A 20,685-nucleotide genomic window follows, 5' to 3' on the forward strand; every position below is an offset into this window, starting at 1 on the left:
TGAAAATATTAAAATATGTGCAATTACCCTGGCTGGAGTGGCTCGGTTGGTTGAACCAAAAGGTTGCCGGTTTGATTCACAGTCAGGGCATGTACCTGGGTTGTGTGTTTGATCCCTGGTCAGGACATATACAGAGGGCAACCAATAGATGTTTCTCTCTCGCATCTCTCTCTCTCTCTCTCTCTCTCTCTCTCTCCCTCTCTCTCTCTCTCTCCCATCCTCTCTATAAGCATGTACTCAGGGGAGGATAAAAAATAATAACTAAATGAATAAATAAATGGTTAAAAATAATAAAATATGTGCAACTAGTGATTTATTCAATTTATATATTTGGTTAATATTGAGTACTTATATACAACAAAACCAAAGGTAAAGCTAAGAAAGGAAAATTGGATAGATGAAATTAGGAAAACACTAATAGAATGTATAGTTATCTAGATTTTTGGTACATAATGTATATAATAAAAGCTTAAGCGACCATTATGGCGGAATGACCAGAACGACCAGTCACTATGATGCGCACTGACCACCAAGGGCCAGATGCTCAATGCAGAGATGCCCCCTGGTGGTCAGTGCACTCCCACAGAGGGAGGACTGCTCAGCCAGAATCCAGGCTCACAGCTGGCGAGCACAGCGGCAGTGGCAGGAACCTCTCCTGCCTCCGTGGCAGTGCTAAGGAGCAGCAAGCCAAGCGGTAAGGAGTAGTGAGCAGACAGGTGGTAAGGAATGAGGGGTCCCGGACTGCAAGAGGGCACAGGCCAGGCTGAGGGGATACCCCCCCACACACACACCAGTACACGAATTTCGTGTACCAGGCCTCTAATATGAAAAATAAAAGCTTGTGTGTAAAATTCTAGATGATCTCCATATTACATAGGTGGGGGAGTAGAAGTGGAAATTTATTAAAGGATAATAGATATTTATTAGCTTAGTCTTTTATACAAGAATATAAGTTTAACATCTGTTAAAACTTTGGCAGAATGCTAATGTAAGTAATACAATATATAACACATTACTTGAGGCCCTGGCTGGGTAGCTCAATTGGTTCGAGTGTCATGCTGATAGGCCAAAGTTGTGGGTTCAATCCCAGGGCAGGGCACATACAAGAATGAACCAATGGATGTATGAATGGGTAGAACCAACAAATCTATGTTTTTCTCTCTGTCTATCTCAAATCAATAATTTTTAAAAATAACACATTACTTGAAATAATTTGTGTTAAAAGGCATTTTATAAGTGTCTCCTACTTAAATTTTACTGTCACATTTTCAACATTTCTCCCATTGAGTTATTTTTATAGTTTTCTTTGTAGATGAGTTCAGGTATATTTTGTAATGTAGTTATCAAAAGGGAAGAGGAACAATCAAGTACTGTGAAAGGAATTGTAGTGATACAATAATACATTTTTATTGTTTATGAAAAATATTCATAAGGTCTGTATGGCTTGATTTTATTTTCTTCAAATTCTTTTGCAGCTTTACCATACCTACCTGTTTAATTCTGTTGATTTTTTTTTTATTTCCTGTTACTAGAAAGAAACAAATGAAGAGGTTAATATTTCATTTGTTCCACATGATATGAGTTTCCTTTTAACTGGAATCTTTTCCCCATGTAATAATGAGTTGAGAAGTTCATAAAATATTATGGTTTTGAAACTTTCAGCATACAAGTTTTAATTATAGTGACTTGTTTAGCATCAGCCTTGGGTCATAAAGTCTTTCGAGGCTGTGCAAATAGCTTCATATCCCTGATAATGTCTAAAGATCTAGAATTTAATAGGAATGTATCCTGTCTGTCTATGAATTATGAATACATAATGCCTATTTTACATTGAAGATTGTTCAGAGTCTAATATGTTTTTCCTTTGTGGATCAGATACGAATATCATGTTGGAATTTAATATTCACATTTCCATATGGTTAAAATGTCATTTGTTCTTTGTATTTTGGTTGTGGTTTTGAAGGAAAAGTGGGGAAACCAGAGAAAAGTAAATGCCCCAAAAACAACCCTAAAAATTCATTAATTGGTATTTCCTGAAGAAATAGAAATGGCCAATACATATGTGCATGAAAAAATGTTTATACTCACAACTAATAAAAGGAAATGGAGACTTGAATAATGGTTTATTACTTGTGTTTCTTATTCTGCCTATACGTGGATGATAGTTAGTTTAGCCTATGGAAGTGCCGTGTACTACAGAAGACCAGTTTTGGGGACTTAAACTGGATTCTGATTCCAGTCCCACCAGGAACTTTGTGACTTCGGGGCTCAGTTGCCTCATCTATAAAATGAATGGATTAGATGAGACAATCTCTTAGGTCTTTCTCAACTAAAAAAGCCTTTCAGACTTAAGCAATTTCTAACTCTTAAGATTTATAATAATAAAGTTTCTGATAATTTTATGTTTTCTCTTTCAGTTTATATCTGTTCAAACTAGGAATAGCACCCCAGATCCAGGATTTGTTGGGCAAAGTGGACTTCACAGGTACTACTGTGTATCTTCATTATTTTTTACAATGTCTAAGAAAATGGACCGTACTTTTTTTTCATTGTGGGAGTATTGACTTCCTTTACTCCTCTATGTGGGGCAAGGGAAGAAACATTTTGTACTCAACCAGTTCCTTTCCCCCATGTTTGGCAAATGAGAAGCTAAGGCTGGCTTCATCCTAAGGTTCTTATTTAGAAATGGCCCCACCTTCTTGATAAAGACATTTTTTAATAATGACATGCACTTTTTTATTTTCTTTAATCAGAAGAATAAGCTCCACGTATCTGGGAACAGGTCTCTAGGATGAAAGCATTTCTTGATACGAATATACTCCTTCCTGCCTCCATCTCTGTGACTCTCTCTAATTTGTTGTTCTTTTTCAGAGGAGGAAATCAGTAATATGAGAAAGGAACTCGAGAAGTATGGAATACAGATGCCATCTTTCAGCAAAATAGGGGGTATTCTGGCTAACGAACTGTCTGTGGACGAAGCTGCACGTAAGACTTTAAAATCTGGACCTGCCATTCACATCAGACTGACCTGTACTTTGTTGGTTTTGGTTACAAGAAACAGAATTTTTAGACGATACTTTAAACCTCTCTGAAAGCTTTTATTATATGTATTGTAGATGCTTAATTTGAGCATATCAGAATATAGGTAATTAATTGATTTGGGACTTTAAACAGCCGCTTGTGCAATGTGGATTAAGGGGTTCTGGAGATATCTTCATTCTTCAAAATATTTCTTTACTCTCTTTGTCCTTAGATTTTAGTGGCAGGGCGCATTGTCTTTTAGTGTTGCAAGTTAAGTTGCAGGCATCTCTTGGAATCAACCTGCTACTTTAAAAGTGTCCATGTGACCCTTTGAACCCCCATGTGGTTGTCATAGCACTTGGTTCACTTGAGTCATTCAGTGCAGGTTGAATAAATGAATGGGGATTATGTAACAGAGGCTGAGGCAGGACCGGAGACAGATGGGCAGGTGGAGAGGCTTTCAGAGGGGTGCTCTGTGCTGTGTCTGAGGCCTCTTTTTTGGTATGTTTACTGGGAGCCAACAAAGAAAGTAAACCAACTTAAGTGTATGCAGTGTCAGTGCAACTGTCCGTGTTATCTTTTGCTGGTAAAAATCTCTTTTTCTCTCTCTCTTCTCAGTGCATGCTGCTGTTATAGCTATTAATGAAGCTATTGAAAAAGGAATAGCAGAGCAGACCATTATAACACTAAGAAACCCAAATGCAGTTTTAACTTTAGTGGATGAGAACCTTGCACAAGAATATCAGAAGGAACTCTGGGCAGCCAAAAAAGGAAAAGAAGAAAATGCAAAACTGAAGGTATTTAATTAGGTTCTCAGTAATAAATATGGTTATGAGTAGCTAGTTTGAAAAAGGGGGATATTTTTAATTCAACTGGCTGTGGTCTCTGTAGCCACAGGCAACTGGTTTGGGAGAAGGGTAAGGGTGAAAAAAGATCTTGCACTATGGATAGAAATTGGGTTTCCTTTTGTGATGAATATTGTAAGTTGCAAGGTTTTTAAGGTTATGCCATAAACTTCCTATCTCTCTGAAAGGTGTGAAAGTAGCAGCTAAAGCTCTTTCCTCGTTAGCACCACCTGGAGACCTTGTGTTGGCTGAGTTACCTGTAGGTTTATTAGTAGAGGTTAATAATTCAGTGTGGTGAAGTTTAGAGAGGATGTTTTGAGTCCACTCTCCTTCTATTTTCCCAATATCCACCCTCATACTGGAGGAAGATGTTTTCTTCCTTAGCAAGGCAGCCTGCTCCTGTTCCGAACTCCGCACCCCACTTCCTGCCTGGCTTGTGTTACTGAAGACTGTCTGCACTCAGCTTCCACTTGCTCCCAACTCTCCTCTCCTTCGGCTCTTGCCATGTCAGCTTCAGTTCCATTACCAAAAATGTGGCTGTGGTTCTCTGCATCAATGAGTGACTCTTCCTCCTCCCGCTAAGTGTGGGGATTGACGTTGACATTGAGTCACTCCTGTCTCTGTTCTTCCTCAAGTAGGCTCATCCACTTGTTGAAGAAATCGCTCTCAGCTTCATAACAGGCCCTCTAATGCCCCTCCGGATAACTTCATCTCGGTCCCTCCGGCCTTATCAGAAGGGCGTTCATCTCTACCCTGCCCTTCTCCACATGTGCCCTTGCTGACTTCCCTTTGGAAGGACTTTCACACTGCTTCGGAATGCTTTCCGTGTCCCCTGTGTCCTATCCATCATTGCATTCTGTGGCCTTTTCTTGCCAGGCTTACATCCATCCACCTACCTCTAGTCTCATCACTCTTGCCTTAGCCCTGCCTCGCCTGACCTGGCCTCAGGGCTCCTGCAGCACCTTCCTCGGGGGTCTCCGTGCTTCCTGTCACTCTCCAAGCCAACCCTTCTCAAAGCTAGAGGTTGCAAAATTAATCTTTAGCTACAGATCTGGTGTCATTCCACTGGAAACCTCCCCTGAGTCCCTACTGCCTACTGGGTTAAGTACAGGTCCTTTTCTTGTCCTTAAAAGGCCTCTAGGATATGCACTCTACCTCACCGTGTTTTGGGCTGGCCCTGGACCCCCACCCCCCCAATTCTGTTTGCAGCCCAGTGTGCCAGGCTTTCCCACGTTTTTCACCAAATCCTGCTGACTATATCCTGCTCCCCATTCTGCCTTTAACATGACTCTCTCCCTCCAGCACTTACTCATTTGCTGTCTCTTTTTAAAATTTTCTTTCCAACTACGCATGTACCTCCCCTATAGAATGTATTCCATTGTACTATGTATATTCATTATTTGTGTTCTTGATTTTATTACTGAATCAAATGAAATTGCCTATATTTAACTGGTTTTGATATTCAAAATGGCAATATCAAGGGGTCCAACATAATGTTTACATTAGAAAATTGGGCCTTTGCAGAAACTCACAGGGTCTGTTCATCTTTGCAGTCCTTGCTGGGCATATCTAACCATAGTGCCCTGTACAAAGCAGACGCTCTGAAATGCTTCTGTTGTGTTCACGTGGACGTTAGTGAATGGTTTTTAATGCTCCTTGCATTTTTGCTTTTGAATATCGAGCTTTGGAAACATTTAGCCTCAGGAATCAGTGAAGACTTTGTTTTGCAGAATAACTGTATTTCAGAAGAAGAAAGAGATGCGTATGAAGAACTGCTGACACAAGCAGAAATCCAAGGCAATATCAATAAAGTCAACAGTAAGTAATGGATTCTACGAAAGAAATGGATACTTATCTATAAGATATGAATATTCCTTGTCAGAGTCTCAGCAAAACTCTCAATTTGTACCCTTGTAAAACTGCCCTTGCATGATGAAAAATCCGCTAAATGTCAATGTTGCCCTTAATTAAGGTGTATCATCTGACAGTTTCCTATGGAGCATTTTTTGGTGATCTTGTCCCCAGTCCGTGCAGAGTAGCTCAAGGTGTTTCCTCGTAGGTACAGTGTATGTCATATTCTGAACCTCTCCCTGATTGGCATAATACTGGAGGTTATTTAGTAAAATAGTATGACTTAAAGACTGTCATTCCTTGCCCATGATTATGTGATGGCATTCGATTGGAACTATAAAAGGTATTATTAACAGCTCTACTCTTTATTACTTCCCAATTATTAGTCTACAGTTTGTAAGAATTCTTTTCTTACATCTTGTGTAGCTTTTATCCAAGTGAGTGAACTTGACAGACCAATGAAATTGCATAGTGACAGGTTTACAGCCATGTCCCTGAGACTTTGTGGAGTTGTACAGTTCGTTCTTCTTGTTACTTGGTGCAGTTGTATGACCAGAAAACGTGGGTAATTAAAATAAGAATATGCAAGTTTAGATACATTCATCTCTTTATTAGTCTTTTCCCCCTTCTAATAAAATGTATTTTTACTTGAACCAGTAAGGAATTGTATTTGACATTTATTTCCCGTAGGTTAACCTAAATAATCCATATATATTACAAAATGAATACATGAAAGACCATTTCGCCCATTTAGTAAATCATGTGAAATGTCTGCCAAACCTAAATGTGGAGTATTTCCTAATCACAACAGTCCTAAACCTTTTCCTTGATTTAACATCCTCTATGAGCTTTGGAGGTTCTTTATCGCTCTTAACACCTTCAAAACAATGCAGACCTACCTGTAGGTGTAACCCAGACATTTGCTCCTAAGTTGCTGTTAGAGACTTCAAACAGTAATTAAAGAGGCCCAGAGAACCCCGATGTAAAAATGTAGGAGTTAACAACTGAGTAGGTTTGAGAAGTTATCTCACACATACACTCCTAAGAGCTCTAGGGTAACATTTTTTTAAGGGAATATCTTAACCTTGTGGGATGTGTATTTCTATTCTTATTAAATATTGAGCATGTTGGTGATGATACATGAAGCACAATTTTAAGTTTTTCTGCTCTGTTTAAAAGCTGACAATTTCATTATGCTTGACATAAATGAATTACAGGAAGAAATTAATATTGCCAGTAAGACATCTGAGGTCCATAAGCTTAGTTCCCATAACCGTTTGCCATCCTTTATTTTGAAATGTTTATATCCACTAACATTGATTTATTTTTCATGTTAAATAAAATGCCTTATGTAAATGTTTTAATACTTTACTCCATGACAAATTTATACTTATTTTCCCCATTTTTAAATAAAAAGCCAGAGAGCTGATTTATACTGATATGATTTATAACCAGCTAAAATTATGAAGGGCATTGCAATGTTTGGTGGTTTTAAAGGTGCAGAACATGATTATTCTGAAGTTTTTATCTCTTCCCATCTGAAAATGTATAGTCCAGTAGAACTAAACGTAGTCTTGGAAAAAAAACTCAAAAGCATGTTTTAGTCCATGACATGACAATGAGACAATTGTATGCTTTAAAATATGTACGTTTACAGCTACTTGACAAGCTTCTCCCCAACCATTGAGGTTATGATATTAAAATGTTAAGGTGGTCCACATTCGTAGCAGCCATAGTTACGGCATAAGTGACCGCTTTGATGGTAATGCCACCAGCCCTGTCGTCAGCTTTGTTTGCACTACAGTTATTTAACTTTTGGGTTTGGCATTCCATTCATTACATGGCCTATTTTGTTAAGGTCAGGGCTGGAAATTTTGTTAAATACACCATGTAAAAGAGTGGTTAAGCTTACTTTATTTTCTTTTTAGAAGTACTGATGCATTAAGAGTGCTTTAAGGGTGTAATTTTTCCGGTAACATTTTACCCTCCAGTTGTGTAAATTCATCTAATAGTTTTCAGAGGTGATGCAGGATCCCATCCAAAGTAATCAGAGACACAGTAGAAAGGTCTCAGATAACGTTAACGGAACAGCAGACATCACAACCAACCCCTGACCTTCCTTTCTGGAATTCTTTCATTTGTCATATTAATTCTAAGAATAGAAACAAGTGTTTGGGTTCTTAGGATCCTTTAGAATAAAGTGTATGTTTTCTGGGATTGTGGCATGAAAGATTGCATTCATTGTATTTCCTGATTTTGAATGATGTCTCTTAGTTGAAAGGTTATTAAGGGTAGCTCCTTGAAAATTTAGTTAGAGAAGATAAATGGTTATCTGTTGGAAAGGGTTAGAATAATCTTAGTTGTGTATTAGGGAGACAGACGAACCCTTGAAAAACTCTAGAAATGTATGGGGTCTGTGTTTTTTCTACTACCCTGACGTCTTCTTTACAGGGCAAAATCCTGCCTGTTCTGTCTGCTTTGCTGTTGCCTGGTGGCTGAGTTCACTACTCATCCTTCCATTTGGTCAGCAATTCCTTTCTGTTTTCTGAAAATGACGCTGAATCTACTGTTTCAAGCACCCTCAGTTTGGTCACTAAAATTCAGGTCTTGTAATCTGAACATTGCAGCTGGTAGAGACATCGCAGAACTTACAATTCAAGCAGCTCATGTCCGCCAAGGCATTTCTGTGACCAAGGCCTTTTTATTTAGATTAACTGATACTAGCATAGACTTATTCAGTCATATGGATTTTTATTGTAATATTTAAAAAAAAAAACATACCTGAACTATTTTTTCTTAAGAATCACAATTCAGCTCGGCCAGAGTGGCTCATCTGGTTGAGTGCCATCCTGTGCACCGAAAGGTTGTTGGTTTGATTCCTGGTCAGGGCACATTCCTGGGTTACCGGTTGAGGCATGTGCAGAAGGCAACTGACTGATGATTCATTCTCTCTCTCTCTCTCTCTCTCTCTCTCTCTCTCTCTCTCTCTCCCCCCTCCCCCCCCCTTCTCCCTCTCCCCCTCTTCCTTACATCCTCTCTCCCTCCTTCTTTTCCTCTCTCTAAGCCTTGGGTGAGGCTTTAAAAATAAAGAACCATAATTCATAGAACATGCAGTTGAGGGAGCAGCGGCTATTCTGAGAACTAATACCATCAGTCTCAAGCAGCAGCGTGTCCGAGCGCTGGCTGCGGGTTTTCCATGGTTCTGACTCAGAGGAAGGATACAGCAGTAGGGCAAGGCTTCCCATAGCTTCAGTCTCCCCAGGGAGGCTAAACACATAAGGAGCATTAAAGAGCAATGCCTGCAGTATCTGTATGGCCCAGCTCCAATACTGTGTGGATTCCCAAGGTGCAAAATCCTTGGGACTAGAACCATGTGAAGGCTTCATGGAAGAGGTGCACCCACAAAGGAAGAATTTTGTAAGGAAGTCATGCTAGGCAGGAATGCCCTCTAACTCCAGCTCCATCCGTGCTGACATATTCTCTTAGGTCCTACCTCCAAGCATTGGACCAACTTCCAGTCACTCAGCTACCGTTTCCAAGGTTTTGCCTGTCCTCCAACTGCAGCTTCTCCGAGTTCATGGACAGTGATCCTTTGGTTCTAATCCTTGGACAGCTGGGCTGGATGGGTCAGGCCACAGTGGGAATGTGGACATTCTGACGGTGTGACTCCCACCCTCAGGGCTGGCTGCAGTGGACCACATCAATGCTGCCATCCAGGAAGGTGACCCCAAGAGCACACTGCTCGCACTGGAGAGACGGGAGGCCCAGCTGCCTGCTGTTTATCCCTTTGCAGCTGCGATGTATCAGAACGAACTTTTCAGCCTTCAGAAACAGAACGCCATGGTGAGTCAGAGGAGACTGCAGTTGTGGAGATGTTCAGTATGGGTCCAAGCCATGAGGAAGGCTGTTTAGGAGGTGAACAGGGGTGTAGAGTCTTTAACTTGTTCCAATCCCCGTCTTGTAGGCCTCCCTGTACCAGTTTCATGGCTGCCTTCTCCTTTAACCTGCTTTTCATCCACGTAACGAATCTAAGAGCATAGTTAGGAAGTGCAGACAGAGCTCTACACAGATACCCATTGAAAACGGGTGTTTCTTGTTCGCTGTGATTTTTTAAAGTTTTTTGGATCATTTTTAAACTTTACTGAATTTTAAAATGTGGGTTTTTTTTAATTTACCTTTATTGTTGAAAGTATTACAGATGTCCCCTTGGTTTCGTTGGTGGTGGTGGTTTTTTTCCCATTGACCCCTCTACTCTGCACCTGCCCCTCCCAGGCCTTCACCACATTATTGTCTGTGTCCATGGCTGTGCATATCTGTCATAATAAAAGCATAACATGAAAATCAGCTGAACGACCAAACAGCAGAACGACTGTCCGGACAACCTTCCGGACGACCACGCTATGACACATACCGGGGCCAGGCCAGCCAAAGTGGGTGCCATGCGATTGGTCGGGGGTTGGGGGGGTCTCGCCATTGCCCCACGATTGCCCCACAGAGGGAGGCCCAGGCCACCCTCTGCCCTGCGATCGATTCAAGCCCTGGCTAGGTGGGCAGGGCCACCCTCTACGTGGTGATGGATCGCAGAGCCCCCACTGGGTGGGCAGGGCCTCCCTGTATAGAGCAATCGATCACAGAGTCTGAAATGTTATGTTTTTTTAATAGAAAAATAAGCTCAAAATCAGCATTTATAGAAATCTACAATTAGAACATTAGCACCATGGCTTTAATTTTTGTAAACTTATGCTCCTTAATATGTGAATAGTATTAAACAGTAATATTCATATAAGGTTAGAGTAATTAAGAGCATGTGTACTACAAATTCAGCTAAACAATGGAACAAAATGAGAAGTACTGGAACAGAGCCAAGAATTTAATATATGAGAGAGCTAGTATTTTTAAAGGTGGGGAAAGGAATGAAACCCTTAACAAATATTTCACCACTTGGAAAAGAAAACATTACCTCACTGCACATATCAGAATAAATTTTCAGTATAAAAGGTTAATGTGAAAAAAATTATCTTAAATTAAAATTTTAAGGAAACATAAAAGGACATTGGCTCTTAAAAATTAGAAACAGTACTGATCCACCAAAAAAATGTGGGAGGGGGGCAAAAGCATAAAAGGGCAACTCACAAAATATTTAGTATTCATAATGACAAACACACAAAAAATGTTCAAACTCAACCAGAAGTAACTAAATGTAAATTAAATCAAAATACAGTTGTTTTTAGAAATCAGACTGGTGGAGAGAGGAGAGATCTAACCTAGTGTCGGCACGGATTTGGGGCAGCAGGCACCTCCTGCACAGTGGACAGGAGCATGAGTGGTGCAGCCTTTCTGCAGGGTGATCTGAATGGTGTGTATCGAAGGCTCTTAACCATTTCCCTGACGATCACATTCCTAGGAAAAGAATGTGAATCAAAAGTTTGTAGCCACAAGGCTGTTTCATAGCATTGTCTCTAATACTGAAAAGCAGAAACAAATGACATGTTTAAGATTAAGTGGAAAATTAGCCGAGACCAGTTTGGCTCAGTGGATAGAGCGTCAGCCTGCGGACTGAAAGGTCCCGGGTTCGATTCCGTTCGGGGGCATGTACCTGGGTTGCGGGCATATCCCCAGTGGGGGATGTGCAGGAGGCAGCTGGTTGATGTTTCTCTCTCATCGATGTTTCTGACTCTCTATCTCTCTCCCTTCCTCTCTGTAAAAAATCAATAAAATACATTTAAAAAAAAAAAAAGATTAAGTGGAAAATTAGATTAAAATAGATTAAAATATATGGCATTATCTTGGGTTTTTTTGTAATTAGAAAAATAATAAGTTGGTTTCAAAACACTTCTGTAGTCCTGGCTGGTGTCACTCAATGGTTAGAGTATTGGCCTGTGCACTGAAGGGTCAAGGATTCAATTCCTGGTCAAGGGCACTTAACTGGGTTGCAGGTTTGATCCCCGGCCCCAGTCAGGGTATGTGAGGGAGACAACCAATTGGCTCTCACATCGATGTTTATCTCTCTCTCTTTCTCTCTTTCCCTCTCTCTCTCCCCCCCATATCACCTTCCTTTCTCCCGTTCCCTCTCTCTTAAAAAAATAAAATCAATGGAAAAAATATCCTTGCATGAGGATTAACAAAACAACAACAACAAAAACACCTCTTATAAATGTTTGCATAAATTAAAAATAAATAGAAGAACATATACTAAAGGACTGGGGTGGTAGGACTTGCTTATTAAGACTTCCTATGTTGTCTAAATAGATTCTATTTTTTTAAATATATTTTTTATTGATTTCAAAGAGAGGAAGGGAAAGGGAGAGAGATAGAAACATCAATGATGAGAGAGAATCATTGATCAGATGCTTCCTGCCCGCCCCCTACTGGGGATTAAGCCCGAAACCTAGACACAACCACAACCTGGGCATGTGCCCCGACCAGCATCGGACCATGACCTCCTGGTTCATAGGTCAGTGTTCAACCACTGAGCCACACCAGCTGGGCAAAAGATGCTATTTTATAATAAAAGAAAAATAGGTTATTTCCTCAAATTGCATTAATATTTCCTGCTACTTCTCTAGCTTTGAAGCCCAAGGCTCCTGGAACTCTACACAGTCATTCATCCCCGTTTGGTGAATAGTCAACTAATGACTATTTCTTTATCTTTCCTTATCATTTTTGTTGTGTACCACTTTAGATATTTGTGGATAGTTCACTTGAAAGGGTAAATAGGTGAATCTCAAATGATTCCATTCTACCCTTTACTTGTAATTTTATACTTTCCCTATGTGTTAAACTTATAGTCAATATAAGATATTTAGATAAAATTTAGTTACATGTCCCCTATAATAACCTCTTCTTCCCATTTGCTTTGGAAGGGAAAATTACGCTTTGTTACTCTAAAATCATTTTGTTGCAAGATTTCTGTGGATATTCAGAAATCTATATTATAAATATTACATACATATAAAATACATATAATATCCTAGATGTAAAGATATGTATCAGATGTTTTTTATTAATTCATTTTTATGCCCACTTTGTGTTCCTTCAATATATGGAAGAAATAACCTTTAGGAAGTTAGGCCAAGTTAGTATAAAATGGTTAAATGGAAGATAAAATTGAAGAGGAAAAGTGTTCTAAAATCTAAGATGTACTTTTTAAATAAGCCAAATTCAGATTTGTAAATCTGGAGATTCTTATTTATTTTGCCAAAAGATAAACCTCACATTTCTTTAAACATCTAGATGTTATAGTACATTTTAAAATGTTTACCTAGTTATAAATATGTGACTAACTTTTTGAAGCTGGAATCAATATTCTTACCTTAAATATTTTTATTTAGTTTTCTGGGGCTATAACTTTTAGGTGAAATTCTATCCTCTTTTCCTTACCCTTAATTCAAGTTGGAAATCATTAGTTATCCTAATATCTTACCTCACACTCTCAGACAGTGACAACATTCTCTAATGCTTGGCTTAATTATTTGGTGAGACTGAGCCTGTGAGCAGCCAATACAGCTGGGAATAGGAATCAGCTATGGGAATGCAGTTGTTTTCTGAATCATAAATGTTGGTTGTAATGAACTCAGTTGCCAAAACCACCTAAGAAAATCCTGGAAACCAATTTACTTCTTCTTTAAAGTCGGTGAAGAATAGGTGACCAGGGAGCTCTTTTTCTCCTGGGTTGTCAAAATCTTTGACTTTTCATCATTTTTTGAAATGTGCATTCTAAACCCCCATCACACCCACAAGGTGTGTGAACTTAACTGCCATGTTTCCCGACAGAACTACTTGGCCCACGAGGAGCTCTTGATTGCGGTGGAAATGCTGTCTGCTGTTGCTTTACTAAATCAGGCCTTGGACAGCAAGGACCTGGTGTCTGTGCAGAATCAACTTAGAAGCCCAGCAATAGGCTTCAACAATCTGGATGAGACATATGTTGAACGGTAAGATGTTTTCCAAAACTCTTCTCAACGCAGAAATGTATGTTTGGCAGATCTCACAAATAAAGGATTTGTTACTTATTGAAGAAATCCATATAGCCATGCTCATTTTCTTGAACGTGAATTACCTAACTAACTTTCAAGAAAATGAGAGTTAGTCTACTTTGTTTTAAGAGTGTAATATTATAGTTCCTCCTATACATTCTTCCTTTTAGTGAAGCAGAGGTCTAAAAATGATCATCCTATGGAAATTGCTGACTGACTTTGTCATTAGCAAAGATTATATTTGATAGGCTAAAAATGCAAGAAATGTTGAAAACATACCTTCTCCATACCTTCCTTTGGGCTTCTTTGGGAGATGACAATATATAGAAAAGTGGGAAGGAACCTTAATAATCCTCTGGTTCAATTCTCTTTATGTTACTGATGAGGAAACTGAATCTGGATTTATCAACCCAAAATTTGGCAACTGGGCCCCAAATCTCATTTTTCTGGTGGTTAAACCAAAGGAATGCTGAGAGCACAGTGGACCATGGCAGTGGGTAACAATCTCAGTTTAGTATTTTTTGTTTCGTGTTCCTTAAATATGGTACTAGATAATACAATCGACAGTATTATAAAACACTAGAACAAGTCCAGAGAGAACATTAAGGGCCTGGAATAGGAACCCAATGAAAGATTCAGGCAAGACAAAAGCCTAAATAAAAAACCAAGTGATTTTCCATCCTTGTGACCACCAGGGGGAGATGTCTGCTTAGATCTTGACAAAACTCTTCAACTATTGTTTCTGGAACTGCTCAAATAGAAAGGTTGAGTAATTCTCCTGAGTCAATATAGTTGTACAGGAAAAAAATTTTTTTTAACTTGGTGTTTGACCACTTGTCCATGTAGAGAATAGCCCAAAAGTAGGAGGACACTGGATTTTCCTTGTTTTTAGTCTTTTGGAGAAACTGATGCTCTTACACTACATATATTTGGCCACCTGGTTCTTTATGCCTCAGAGTCTCTTTCCAAGGTAATTTATTTCTACTATTTCTACTGTTTCTGTTCATGACACCACCCTCTCCTCCACGCTTAGAAACCTCAAGTTCAGCTTGAGTTTTCCCCTGCCCTCTGCCAGGCAGCCTCTTGCTGTAAACAACCCACTCACTTCTCTCCCTGTCAGTATCCAATCTGTGTGCAATACCTCTGCAAAGTGTCTCCGTTTCCCAGCGACCACCTCGTTTTCACTTTTGCTTCTATATATAATAACCTCCAGATTGGTCTTCCTAGATCTTATCTGTCCCTATTCTTACCTAACCAGGCTTTGCTCTGCTCTCTCTTAGAGTTGGAGTAGAAGACAGAGCTGGTCACTTCCTCATGAAGCCTAACAGCCTACTGGGGCACTCATGGGGAATCTGGCTGAGAGAATTGTCAAGGCTGTCCCACAGATTTAGCATCCCTGGCCACGCCCTCTAAAGGACAGTCCCCCCTCCCTCCAAATCACCCATTTTGATTTTCAAAAATCTTCTCTTTCCCCATCCCAATTGACAAATAACCCATTGAGGAAGGAGTCCCACATTCCATTTGAGAACCACTTTTACACCTGTGGTTTTCAACTAGGGCCTACAGATACAGCCTCGGCCTCAGAGTTCAAGTATTCTTACGTTTTAATAATATTTTTAAAAATTTTTGAGGGAGCTCACTGCCAACCCTGGTGTGTGGTGTCATGTGACTAGGTGCACTCCTAGCTCTCCCACTTGCACGTGTCCCAGGAGGCCGCTGACAGGTTTGCGTTTGTGCCAAGTGAGGTGGAGAGGTGGGATGGAGAGCTGCGGGGTCCCATGAAGGGGAAAAGGGGAGGGAGGGCCAACTCCGGGACCACGGGGACAACACATGCAGTGAGCACCTAGGACCAGTGGAGGATGCTGTGGTTCCAGGGCGCCATCCTGGCCGCCATCCTGTTGGCCAAGAGGAGCGCACAGTCTTCATGGTGTTCATGGGAAGTGATGGCTGCAAGTTGGGAAGATGAGCAAGTGACAAAAGCATCTTCAAACAGTTTTTTTGCTATTAAAGTCAGTACCAAAAGTACAGCCTACCTACAATTTTCACAAATCTATCCTCTAGTAGAGCCGTGGGCAAACTACGGCCCGCAGGACGGATCCGGCCCGTTTGAAATGAATAAAACTAAAAAAAAACAAAGACCATACCCTTTTATGTAATGATGTTTACTTTGAATTTATATTAGTTCACACAAACACTCCATCCATGCTTTTGTTCCGGCCCTCCGGTCCAGTTTAAGAACCCATTGTGGCCCTCGAGTCAAAAAGTTTGCCCACCCCTGCTCTAGTATGCATTCCACCCAGTTTCTTTATTTTAAAAAAAGTGTTTTTAACTGATTTTTAGAGAGAGGGAGGGAGAGGATTAAAGAGAAACATTGAGGAAAGAGAAGAATCATCTCATCAGCTGCCTCCTGCCCGTCCCCCACACTGGGAATCAAGCTGAGAACTGGGCATGTGCCCTGATGGGGAATCGAACCAGTGACTTCATGGTTCATGGATTGGTGTTCAGCCACTGAGCCACACGGGCTGGTTCACCTAGTTTCTTTATTGGAGACAGTAGAATTCCCTTGGCAGTAATAGAAGGAAGTGTTTCTGCAGATGAACTTGTTACCAAAATTCAAAGTCTGGCAGATGCACTCATTAAAAGGAGAAACTTCAATGGCAGATGGCAGCCAGTCAACAAGGTCAGTCTCTACTCCGTCCAGCTCATTCAAACCTAACAACACTTCCGAAAACTCTCAGTCCGGAAATGGGGAGCTTTGTGGGACACCACCCGCTTCTGCTACAAACTCAGATTCTGCAACAGGAGAAAGATCCAGCCATGCCCTTCCGTCTCAGGACCTAGTGGGTGTTCACATCAGAGACCAGCGGAGGACCTCACTGCCAGAGCAGAGACCAACCCAGACACTTGACGAAAGGAAGAGAAGAGAGAAGGGAAGAGGAAGAACACAGAGAGAGGTTAAGAAGGAAATGGAGAGGAGAAAAACTGGAAAAGAAATGTTGGAGTATAAAAGAAAGCAAGAAGAGGAATTAGCAAAAAGAATGTTCGAGGAAAGAAACGGAAAAGTCAGAAAGAAGATAGGGCAGCTGGAGAGCATACAAAACATCAGATTGCATTGGCCCGTGCAGAGAGCTACCCATTTTCCAAGTACACGGGAAGAAGTAGAAGCTCTAACGCTGCTGCCTTGCTGGCTACACAGGCTGAACCGGAAGTTAAGAGGGACGCTTCTGCAAGAGAAGGAAGCAAAGTTGCAAGAATTCAATTCCATCTTTCTGGTGGTTCTCTCTTTACAAATCAGTTCCCTTCTGAGGCTCCTCTAGAAGAGGAAAGGCAGTTTGCTGCACAGGCTGTTGGCAACATTTATTGTAATTTTTCAATAGCAACCATTTTCCCAGGAAAGAGCTTACCAAAGAAGTGTATAAAAAGAATTTATTGGATGTGAAACTTGCCCCCAGTGCGCCAGTGGGACTGTTGCCCAGTAAGAAGGCCAGCTACATCCCTGGTACATTTTCCAGTGCAGACTTTTGGACACTGTTGGGGAGAGTATTTTGCCATTCCTTGCCATCTGGGGATTGATTAGCAACTTGTTGTTCAGTAATCCTTCCTCTGCATGGATCTCAGTGGGAACAGCATCTTGGGAACCTTCAACCCTTGCATTGGCTAGCAATTCAGGGGTAAGCATCAGAAGGAGAGTGCTTGAGAAATGGGGGGAAGATTTTTTAAAAGGAGGGGAAGATACATAGATTGAGGGGCCCAAGATGATGGTGAAGATGAAAACATTTGGGATGGAAATTCTACTCAACAGGTGTGGTGTGACAAGTACATTAGGTGCAGTGATCATTGTTTCTTATATGGTTTAATTAAACTAAAATTCTACTGGAGAAGTGGGACTGCTTTATGTCTTCTAACCAATCTATAAAATGTCTCTTTATTCCTGCTTAGTGGGTTAAAGTTGTTTAACTCAGACAAGTCAAGAGATAAAGTAACTCACTGCTATAGTAACTCCGTTGCATATAGTAACCAACTGCTAGAAACCTAAAGAATCAAAAGAGCTGCCACAACCTCCCTTTATCAGTTTTCTTATTCAGTATTTCATATATCCATTGGCCCTGTGCTCTCAGATAATACATTTTGTTTAGAGCTATTTTACTCCTAAGTCCACATGAAGTAACTGATATGGCATGGAGTAATTTGACTCTAAGTTAGAGCATTTTAACTAGCCAGTCAGGTGATTAATGGTTTATTTTTCTCTTTCCGCTCATCAGCTGCAAGCAAAATCTTATAGTTTTTAATCTTAAATAAAAAAATTCTTTTTTATTTAAGCATTTTCTGGGTCACCTGGACGACCCAATACCGATTGCGTTTCAGGGCCCACTTTGGTTCCTGTGTTGACAGTTGCATTGGCCTCCGTGAGCTGCCATAGCCTCAGCAGTTCACATTTAGTGTCAGCTTTTCACCCAAGTTCTTGGAAGCCCAGTTTACAGGTTTTCAAGTTTAAGAAATGTTGCTGGATCTGGACCACTCCTTATGGCTGTGCAAGTTCATAGAACAAGAGTACGGGCATGGCCGCCTGGATGAATTCTTACAGAGTCTGTAGCTATTTATCGTGGCTCCCCCCCTTGGGACTGTGTTTTCCCAGAAAGATTCTTTTGTCTAATTCTCAAAAAAGTGATGTAGGATTGGCATGGCTCTAGGCATGTGCTGTTCCCAGACTAAATGTCCTAAAATGTAGCTGGGTTTACAATGCTTCTGTGTTTAAGTGTTCCCAGCTCTCGTCTGAATTAAGAACAGACTCACTCTAAACGTGTTCTGCCCTTAGCTGCAGGTGCATCTTTCCTTGCATTTTGCCGATCGGCCAAGCTGGGTCCAAACACACTGTACTTTCTAGCTGCCTCCGCCTGTGTGTGCTCCTCTCACCGCCAGGAACATACCTGTCTGCTGGCACGGTATTGGAGCTGCCAGGCCCTGCCTACCATGGATTATACGTCCATGAATATTTCCATGCTTCTTCCCACCCTGGCTAATGTCATATCATATCTCCTGAGAATTAGCATCATGTGGTGAGGAACACAGTCTTGGAACCAAAAATAAAATTTTAATTCTTCCTATTGAAAAACTTCCTTGGAGTTTTTGTTGTCTTATCCACGAGACTGGTAGCTCCTTGAAGTATAAAGGCTGCATCTTGTTCATTTTAATATCCCTGTGATGCCTGCAGCATATTTTATATATAGTATGTGTTTAATAAACATTTGCTGAACTCAATTGGAATTTTAATCTCAAAACTTCCCAGTCTGTTAGAAATATATTGTTACTAGTTGGCTCATGGGAGATGGTGAAGAGAGCTCTGAGAGAGGTGGGGTAAGCTGCAGAGCACTTTCCAGAGTTCATGCCTTTAACGCTCAGATGGAAAAACCTGCGGAGCTATGTCTTACCCCTAAAGTCGGTTCCCTTTGATTAGTGTTGGTTCATTACTAAAGAAATGATGGGTGATTGCCATTTTTTTCTGTGTTTTTCCTCATTTTATTCCCACTGGACTATCATTTAGATATTAAGCATGTGAGATACCCACAAGGATTCTGCACTCTTTTTTAGAAGGGATGCTAACTAGTGGGAGTTGCCATTTATCCATATTTTTTTATGCTCAGTATTATATGTTACTACTGATGCAGAGTATCTTCATAGGCTTATAATTCTTGGTAAGGGGAAAATCTCACACGTGACAGTTAACCAGTTTCAGGCCTGCATCTGGGGATGTCTCATTCGGCGACAGATAATGCATCATCGCCACTGCTTCCTATTTTGAATGATGTTTTTCTCTCTCAAGCTACTCCGTGGAAGACACCTCAGTGTCATCTGGAGCAGTGGTCGCCAACCGGTGGTCCACGGTTAAGGGGCTGGAATAAGGAGCCCAATGAAAGATTCAGGCAGGCATGCAAAACTTTAAGAAAATTTGTCACAACAAGAAAACAGTTTCAGGCTAATGCAATGTTCATTCTTTAACCTCTGTTAGGAAATCTGCAGGTGCTATTCAGAAGTCCAACTGCATAGTAAATCAATAGGCACATAGAGGATTGGTCTTTATTTCCCTGGAGTAATGCAAAAGCCAGCTAAACTATTGCATGTCATTACTTTGGGCTAGACTGGCTCCTGTTAGCTTATGGATCTAACACTGGTTCTATAAATTTTAAATAGGAAAATTGAGTATTGAGAAATGAAAGTTCCTTAGTAATATATCCAGATGGGTGTCTTTTCCTGTAAAATTTCTCCAGATAAGAACAATAACTGGAGTGATTGGCCAAACTCTATTTTCCAGAGGACTCCGCTGAGTGAGGAAGGCCAGGGGCCAGGACTGAGGTGTGAGAGTGCCGTGGCCGGGAGGGGACACGAGGGTTTTGAGTAGTTGCTCTGAAGCCTTAGGAGCAGTGGACAGGTGAGGAGGGACTTTAAGATATTCTGAATCAACTCATGCACCACCTCTTCAAGAAAACATATAGTGAAGATGTGTGTCATTTAGCAGGGTTTTCTGGAACTACATTTGCATTTTATTTGATTCCTCAATAGGCATATTAAATCTCAGGGTAACCCAGCTATGTTAGGGTTACAGTAGAAAGGACTCTTGCAGCTCACATTGTGGGAGGAACAAGAGTAATAAAAAGAACGCTTGATGGAAGGGTTGAGGGCCATGGTCCTTTAGAGCCAAGATGTGCAAAAGGGAAGAAAATTAGTAATTAGACAAAAAGCAAAATCACAGGCTTGAGGACATCTAAGTTATTTTTGTTTTGTTTTGCCTGAGTTAGGTACGAAGCTGGGTTTTGAGGAACTTTCATGAAACAGCATTTGTGCATAAAGTATTTCTAAGAAAAAGAACACCACTAGCATACGTGAGCTTGTTGTATGTTGACAAAGCTGCGCGCCAGTTTTAGTTGCCTTTCTACTCTTTGTCTCACCTCCTAACAAACACTTTTGGCCCCTCGTGTCAAATATAAGAGGCTTAA

The 20,685-nt window shown here is 40.7% G+C and overlaps 1 protein-coding gene and 1 pseudogene across 2 annotated transcripts in view; both read left to right on the plus strand.

The window, feature by feature from the left end:
• IQGAP2 (IQ motif containing GTPase activating protein 2) overlaps positions 1–20,685 on the plus strand; it is a 268,671-nt gene that overhangs the window by 157,686 nt on the left and 90,300 nt on the right. The window contains exons 6-11 of the mRNA XM_081088634.1: positions 2,418–2,485; positions 2,872–2,985; positions 3,640–3,818; positions 5,597–5,684; positions 9,397–9,560; positions 13,491–13,651. Of these exons, the coding sequence (XP_080944760.1) occupies positions 2,418–2,485; positions 2,872–2,985; positions 3,640–3,818; positions 5,597–5,684; positions 9,397–9,560; positions 13,491–13,651 (774 nt within the window). The remainder of the gene's footprint in view (positions 1–2,417; positions 2,486–2,871; positions 2,986–3,639; positions 3,819–5,596; positions 5,685–9,396; positions 9,561–13,490; positions 13,652–20,685) is intronic.
• LOC308518055 (UBX domain-containing protein 4-like) lies at positions 15,553–19,593 on the plus strand (annotated as a pseudogene). Its single transcript has 3 exons — positions 15,553–15,761; positions 16,229–17,518; positions 19,515–19,593. The product of its transcript is annotated as a UBX domain-containing protein 4-like (transcript).

The sequence above is a fragment of the Myotis nattereri genome (genome assembly GCF_964212035.1).
Source record: "Myotis nattereri genome assembly, chromosome: 4".
NCBI lineage: Eukaryota > Metazoa > Chordata > Mammalia > Chiroptera > Vespertilionidae > Myotis > Myotis nattereri.